The sequence below is a fragment of the Drosophila mojavensis genome, unplaced genomic scaffold (genome assembly GCF_018153725.1).
Source record: "Drosophila mojavensis isolate 15081-1352.22 unplaced genomic scaffold, ASM1815372v1 contig_74, whole genome shotgun sequence".
Taxonomy (NCBI): Eukaryota; Metazoa; Arthropoda; class Insecta; order Diptera; family Drosophilidae; genus Drosophila; species Drosophila mojavensis.
The window spans coordinates 19,872,877-19,880,817 of NW_025318899.1; the positions used below are offsets into that span (position 1 = coordinate 19,872,877).

The window sequence follows — 7,941 nt, forward strand, 5'->3', positions numbered from 1 at the left end:
AATCCTCATATTTCATAATATCGATATATTATGAACAGCTATCGATTTTATGGTCAAACATTTATCAAGCCGAAAAAATAGCCTGACAACCCTGCTATCAGTAGCAGAAATACGGCGTTAATTTTTTCTTGTAGCAAATAAAAAGTTGAATTAAACCATGGATTTCCAAAATCGCGCCGGTGGTAAAACCGGTAGCGGTGGCGTCGCCTCCTGGTCGGAGACAAACCGCGAGCGAAAGGAACGTCTCCGTCAGCTAGCGCTCGAGACCATCGATCTGAATAAGGATCCGTATTTTATGAAAAACCATCTCGGCTCATATGAGTGCAAATTATGCTTAACACTGCACAACAATGAGGGTAGCTACTTGGCCCACACACAGGGCAAAAAGCATCAAGAGAATTTGGCCCGGCGTGCAGCCAAAGAAGCCAAAGATGCGCCCTCTTCGCTCCTGGCGCCAGAGAAGCCCCGCGTCGAGCCCAAAAAGTTTGTGAAAATCGGCCGTCCCGGCTACCGTGTGACCAAGCAACGCGAGCCGACGAACGGTCAGCAGTCGCTGCTCTTCCAGATTGACTATCCAGAGATTAGCGAGGGTATTGTGCCCCGTCATCGTTTTATGTCCGCCTATGAGCAAAAGATTGAGCCGCCAGACCGCAAATGGCAATATTTACTCTTCGCTGCTGAGCCATATGAAACAATCGGTTTTAAAGTGCCATCGCGGGAGGTGGAGAAAACTGAGGGCAAGTTCTGGACGCACTGGAATCGTGATACAAAACAGTTCTTTTTGCAGTTCGCATTCAAATTCGAGCCAAAGATATTGCCACCACCGCCACCGAATTTGCATCGCGCCTTGGGTCCACCAGCTGGCTTCCCCATTCCGGGTCCGCCGCGTCCGGCAATGCATCCCATGTTCAATGGTGTGCCGCCTCCACCACCCATGTAATCGCACCAACTCTATTAGTATAACATAATAAAATGCAATAAGTTTGTATAGTTGTTTGTGTTTCGCCTCAGTGGGAGTACGAAAATTAGTCTATATATAGGGGCCGCGAAAATTGTAGCATCACTTACAGGTTTAAAATATAACACTTAAATTTATAGTAATCACTTTAAGGGATCATCTAGGTTGGCCAGCTGAAAAATGGTAAAATATCTTATGGACCGACATCAGTAAAGTTGTTTTGCATGGTGGCAAAGATCCACGATCTCATATCAATCGTAATCGAAGTACTGAAAACAGTATGAAACCATTAATCACTGAGGTGCGAGCGCAGTGGTATGGACTTGTTCCTCTTAATATGAAGTGGGTCCTATAAATCGGGTGACGACGAAAATGGACTATGGTATTTGCTTAAATGTTTTGGGAAAAGTAATGCTGCCCCATGTGGAAGATAAGATGCCTCTTGATTGGATATTGAAACAAACATATGGAAAAGAAAGAAGATTGTCTGATAATGAATTCGATGCTTTGGATTGACCAGGGCAGATATCAATTCCATCGAAAATCTGTAGGCAGTTGGCCAATCTCAGCCACTCAGCAAGAGGTCGTTATGGTGTGCTGTTTGTAAGCCCTGGCTGAATCGATTCCAAGACGTCAGTCACAGTCGTCATTGTCAGCAAAGACTTAATTTCGGGCAAGCTAAGCACTGCGCCTTTCTCGGCAATTGAACCAATTCATAAATGTAAAATCAAATACATATTATTATTATTTCATTTTAAGAACTTGAAAAAATATTACATACTTAATTTTAATTGGTGTTTAGTTGTTTTGTGTTGTGTGATTCCTTTTGCTTATGCATTTTTTGTAAAGTATATCTTACAAATTTTGTATGTGTTCGTTAAATTAATTATAACTAATGACGTACATAGTTATCTTAGGCAATATACAAACTTATTGTTATTTGTATTAATAACTAAACGCGCAACATGTCGTTGTATTCTTCTCCAAACTGCTTTACATTTCTATACACGTAAATGTACTTAAAGTTTCTCGCGTTTCTTAAAATTGCGCTTTGATTGCAAACGATTGATGATGTCCGAGACATGAGGTTGATGATCAAAGATCTTCATTAGCTGATTTTGCGCCTCATTGATGCCATCGGTTATGATCTTGCTACGCTGAATGTTGCCCTGCATATGATAATAATTAATTAGTTAAATTCTTAAGAGGTAATTAATTAATTGGAATTTACCTTTAATAGCTCGCTGATGCGCTCAATTTCGCCGAGCTTATCTTTGTCCTTTTCCAGAACTTTTAACATAGTTTCCAGTTGGCTTAAACTCACCATTTCCGAATCGTTCTGTAAATTGTAATGGATTTAATAAACGAGCAACGGTTGCTTGGATTTTCTTTGTCTTACCAGATCCTCCATTTGCGAGCGTAGATGATGAATCTTCCAGCCACTAATTTTCTTCTGCACATTTGGTTGGTTGGCCAGATCAATCACTGTGGCGCGTCGCTCATCACGTGGCTTTACGTCCGTATAGCGATGAAAATGATTGTTTGCTAGCTTGTGCGTCGGCTTGTACGTCTGCATTGTGTGGAAGAAGCATATATATTAATCACAAATAGTTACAGATTACAACAAACTCACATTCAGCAGCGCACAATTACGCGGACGTCGCAGCACATAGTCCACCGGATTTGCGTTCTCCTTATTGCCAGCCACAGGCGGCGCACCGCCCAGACGATGATTATTTACATCGCCAGTGCCACTGGCATTGGGAGTGGTGCTGGCGCTGCCCGCGGCTGCCAGTAGCAGGCCACCGTTGTTGATGCCCGACGGATGCTGCTGCTGTTGCTGTTGCACGAAAGTTGATGCTGCCTCTTGTGCGGTGCTGCTGCCCACGCTGCCCATTGGCGGCGGCAGCGACAGCGATAACGATGCCTGACTCTGGTTGGACTGCTGGCTATCGTTGCTGTAGATGATAGAGCAAAAGTTTATTTTAGTATATGCATGTGCATATGGTAAAAGTCATTCACAACTCACGTGGATCGTCGCGGCTTCTTGCGCGCCACGCTGTACTCCGAATTGCTGCCACTGCCGCTGGTGCCGTTCATGCGCGCCTGCTGCAATTGGCTGGCCGTCAGAGTAGCGGCTTGTGTTGCCGCCAGATGCGAGCTCTGTTGCTGTGGCACATCCACAAAAGCGCTGGCTATGCCACTGCCACGTGCTCCCAGTGTTGGGTGCGTCACATTCGACGGATGCGTGGGATACATCTAAAGGACACAGCAATTTATTCGGGAATAGTTCAGCATGGCAAAGACTTACCTCGTTTATGGGATTGAAGTGTGTTGCATTGTCGCGCACAGCCGCTCCAGTTGGCTCATCACCAATCCGATTAATAGACAGATTACTGTCGTGCATTTGCTGATCCACGCCGGGCGATGAATTGGCCGAGACGGTAGTAGAACCGTCCGAAGAAGCCGGCGAATCAGCGCGCACGTTTCGAGTGCTCACAATACTGCCACCTGTTGTCGAGACGGATGCTGTGGATGCCGAGGATGCCCCCACTATGGCAGCAGCTGCCGCTGAGACGGAGCTGACGCGCTCTCGCTCCTTCTTGGCTAGCGCCTCAACAGTCAGAGCCGAGCCGCTCACCGTTGTTGTGGCTGGCTGTGTTGCCGGTGCCACCGAGACGGGCTGTATATTGAAGGCGGAACCACCAGCCAGGTTAACGGCTGTCACATTCCCCACCGAGCCTGAAGCATTGCTATTGCTGCTCATGGAGAGCAGCGTGGGTGCCAGATTCTTGACGCCGCGTATAGGCGAGCCCTCAGCATCACGCTTACGCATGAAATTGGACACCAGTGTATTCGCGCCCACTGGCACCGGCATCTGCATGGGCAAAGCACTAACTGTGGCGCCGCCGCCTGTCGTCGTGGGCACAGCGCCCGTTGTCACCTTGACGGAGGTGTGCAGCGGTATCACCATGTGCTGAGGTGGTCCGCCAGTCGCGTGTGCAGCGCTTGCTGGTATGATCAGCTGCTGATGTCCAATGGCCCGATTGCCACCTGCAGATGCCGACGATGGCAGCACCGTAAAAGTGGCCGTGGATCCAGCCCCAGTTCCCACCTGCTGCGCATGGGTGGCAAAGGGCAGCGATGATACGGAGAGGCTGCTGTTGCCAGAGCTGCTCACTAGCTGGGCCTGCGCTTGCTGAGCCTGAGCTTGAGCTTGGCCATGTGTGTGTGTACTCTGCGTGACCGTTGTGGTGGTCAGCGATAGAACGCCCGTTGAGGCCGGCATAGATTCATAGTAGATGGCTGAGCTGCCCGGTGGCAAGAAGGATGTGCCTGCCGCAGACGTAGCCACTGATGATGCAGTTGATGTTACGCTAACGCCACTGCCGCCTCCGCTGCGTTGCTGTATGAATACATTTGTTCCCGCACCGCTGGACGGTAGGCCACTGCTGGATGCTGCCGCATCTACTCCGCTCGACTGAGCCATCATCATTTTGCCCACAGTTATGCCGCTGGCATTCTTGATGGGTGTCAGTGTGCCCGTCAAGATGTTGCTCGCGGGTCCACCACGCCCGCCAATCGTCAAAGGTAGCACCGTGGCGGAGCCGCCAGTAGACCCTGCCCCTGCTGCTGCATCGGATCCACTCGACACCGAACTGGTTGTCACACTAGACGCAACACTCGGCACCGCCTGTATGCTGGCCACGCCTTGCGGTGTCATTGTAGGTCCACTTCCCGCCGTCGATAGCTTGCCAATAGGATTCAATTGCGTTATGGTTAGTGAAGGCTGAACTTTGGCTGTCATTGTCACCGGCGGTCGAATGCCTGCAAGAATTAATTAAAAAAAAAAAGAGAAAATGATTATCCCGTTGAGTATTTGTATGTCAATGGAAAAGTCATGGCATACTTGTACAGAATATTTCTTATACAGAATATTTTGCTACGTGTCCCTAATTATACGCACGAAGTGTAGTCTGTTTAAGAATCTATCGATTAATTGCTGCCCTGACAATCAATTTAGTTTCTATTCGAATTTCATTTGAACGAGACACAGAAGGCTATGAAGCAAATAAATCTAAAATTGAAGTATCAGCACAGTTTGGAAAACATTTGGTTAGTTTTATAATAGTTACTAATTATTAGTTACTAATTGTGTTATATAAATTAAAATTTCCAATTGAATTGAATTAAGTCAAAGCCTGTCATTTTTGACACTAGAAATTGGCTCTAAATCTTCCGCAAAGTTTAGAGTTCGAATTAATTTAATTTAATACCTTAAATCCCATCGTCAATTTTCTTTTAATTTCTCTTTCAGATTGCTTACCCATTTTGGCAGCTGCACTGGTGCTCATCAAAAACGGCTGCAGCATAACATTCGCCGCTAGGCGAGTGGTGGAGCCAATTATTTGCTGTCCTCCGCCTGTGGCCGGCTGCTGCAACTGTATAATGCGTGTGGTGGGCAGATTCGCGGCAGTTAGGGCAACTGGAGCAACGCCTGCGGCTCCACCACTGCCGCCCGGGCCACGGCCGGCCACACTGACGCCGCCCGAGACGCTCACTGGTGTGGGCGGCGCAACGTTGGAGTTGAGCTGCGGTATGCTGGGCGCTCGAATGCTGATGCTTGTGGTGTTCAGCTTGGTGGCCGGGAAACTCTTGCCCAGCGGTATGGGGCGCACTTGACGCGGCGTCACTGTGGTGCCGCCTGGCGTTGTGGACGCACCGCTTGTGGCGTTGCCTATTGGCGTCGCAACGGCAAAGCGAGGATTGAACTGTTGATTTGGATTCGTATTGGGCGCGCTAGTGGCAGACACGTTCGAGGAATAGACCAGTGTAGCCTGATGTTGACGCGGCGGCAGCACAGTAGCCACATAAGCTTGCGGCACACCCGTGGGCCCCGAGGGCTGCGTTGGCATAGACTGTGCTGCAGAGACGGTAAGAGCTAGTAGAAGTAGTATGAATACAATTTAAAACTAACTCATTCAAAAGTTTTAATAGATTTTATATTTACCTGTCGGTGCCTGCACAGGTGTTGCTGTTGTGGAGACGCTGGCACTACTCACGCTCGCCGATGTCGTTATGAGACGCTGCCTGGGCTGATGAATGGCACGAATAAGTTGCACCTGTCCATTACTCTGCATCCAGGCCGTTGCACCGGGCGTATTGGCCGACGAGATGACTGTTGTTGACGGCTGCGAGGTACGTACAAAATTGCCCGTGCTGGTAAGACCCGCTGGCGCTGGGCTGACACTAGCCGAGGATGTTGCACGCAAGGGGGTGACAAGGCGTTGGGCACCCGTCACACCCACGCCACTCATCTGGGTGGCCGTTACGCTTGCACGCGGCAAATATGTGGCCTGGGTAACGGGTCGAGTTACTGTAATCGATGCATTCGATACGCTGCGTGCCGGCGCTGCCGGTATGGCTGTGATTTGTGTACGGCCCGTGGCGGTGACATTTTCCAGCTGCTTGATCATCGGCATGACGACGCGCACCTGTGTCGAGGGACCGGCCGATGCCAGAGTTCGTATAGAGGCGGCGGTAGTCGCTTGACCAGAGTTTAAGGCGATGGGCGTACCGCTGAGCGATGTTTGTACCGTATTGCCGGCAGTGGCCACTTTAATGGTGCCACCGCTAATAATGGGCGTGCCAGTGATAGAAATACCTCCGTCGGTCTTCACGTGCGTTATCTTGGCGGCAACTGTGGAGTGTGCTGCTGGTGGCAAATGGGGTAATGAATATCTATGTATAGCGCCACGCAATTGTACGTGCGATTGTGTGGATGATGATGATGCCATATGCATTGCATTTGATTTAGTTGCTGTTGTGTTCTGTGCTATCAAGTGCATTGTGTTTAGATGAGGATGAGTGCGTATCTTAACGGCTTTTAATGTGGCTGTGTTTTAGATAAATAAAAAACGGAATGGAGCAACTCTTTTATGCTAATTGGCAACGCCACGAAAATACTATTGACTCTGGCATCACTACGACGAACGAGTACACAATAACAAAGCACATACAAATACTCTCACACACAGCCATATGCTACGAATGTGATTGAAAAGCAAAACGTAACAAACACTGCGCGCGTTTGCTATGACAAAAGAGAACTAACAAGAAAGTACACTGGCACAAACACACACACACACATGCATATATACACACATATGTATATATACACGTGCAATTGTAAAGCACAAATATGTTATGAATACACACTAATGCAAACAAATACATACACACACGTTTGTATTTATATCTACCTATGGACGTGAATACATTATAGATATCAAATACATACCAGGCGCCGTTGTCGTAGCTGTACCTCCAGTGCTACCACCCACCGCACCGCCTGCTCCACCTTCACTCGACGCACTCATGCTTTCCAAAATTCCAGTAAATTTATTGGTAAAAGTACTGCAAAACATTTCATTAATTAAACATTGGTGCTTAGAGTCTATGCTGTTGCGTTTTTTCTTTTCTTATCAAACCACGGTTCATACATATATATAAACTTACGTATGTATACATTTGCATACGCATGTATGTATATATGCATTGTGTGTTTAAACGCAATAGTATACAAATTGTGCACTACACTTCTTTAATGTTATGCTCATGCAATTTTTTACCTTGGTCTTCACAAATTTTTTTGTATACGTTGTGTACAATGCAAAAGTTTTCACTATCTGTTGTGTACCCTTCTGTTTATTTTAATAATGGTAATGCTCCTTCTTAGAGACGTGTGCATATCGTTGCATACTATCGATATTGTTTACAAGTATTATATATCAATAGATTATTTCTGAAATGTTGGATTCGATATATTGGCGCGTACAGTTCGTATACTGTATTTCAAGTGTATTTTGGGTACAAATCATTAAAAATGTCTTATATATAAATATTGGTATGTATATAAATATATATATTCATCATCGAGGTAATTCTGGTCGTCAGCGATCATTAAAGTGCAAAAGATATTA

The 7,941-nt window shown here is 47.0% G+C and overlaps 2 protein-coding genes across 5 annotated transcripts; one reads left to right on the forward strand and one right to left on the reverse strand.

The window, feature by feature from the left end:
- Positions 1–75: 75 nt before the first annotated feature.
- On the forward strand, positions 76–990 carry LOC6583037 (splicing factor 3A subunit 2). Its single transcript, XM_002008680.3, has one exon. The coding sequence runs from the start codon at positions 158–160 to the stop codon at positions 938–940; it is 783 nt and encodes a 260-aa protein (XP_002008716.3). The 5' UTR covers positions 76–157; the 3' UTR covers positions 941–990.
- A 690-nt stretch (positions 991–1,680) lies between these two features.
- LOC6583038 (pneumococcal serine-rich repeat protein) lies at positions 1,681–7,701 on the reverse strand. Of its 4 annotated transcripts, none has more exons than XM_002008681.4 (10): positions 7,591–7,701; positions 7,260–7,375; positions 5,970–6,671; positions 5,286–5,900; positions 3,270–4,786; positions 2,988–3,217; positions 2,592–2,916; positions 2,358–2,528; positions 2,190–2,297; positions 1,681–2,127 (listed from the first exon to the last, which is right to left on the reverse strand). In XM_002008681.4, exons 2-10 carry the CDS (start codon positions 7,336–7,338, stop codon positions 1,978–1,980), a joined length of 3,897 nt encoding a protein of 1,298 aa, XP_002008717.2. In that variant the 5' UTR covers positions 7,339–7,375; positions 7,591–7,701; the 3' UTR covers positions 1,681–1,977. The 4 variants fall into 4 exon arrangements, with proteins under 4 accessions (XP_002008717.2, XP_015018189.1, XP_043866228.1 ...); XM_015162703.3 differs by having other exon boundaries at positions 5,970–6,674; XM_044010293.1 differs by having other exon boundaries at positions 5,286–5,882; positions 5,970–6,854.
- Positions 7,702–7,941: the final 240 nt, after the last annotated feature.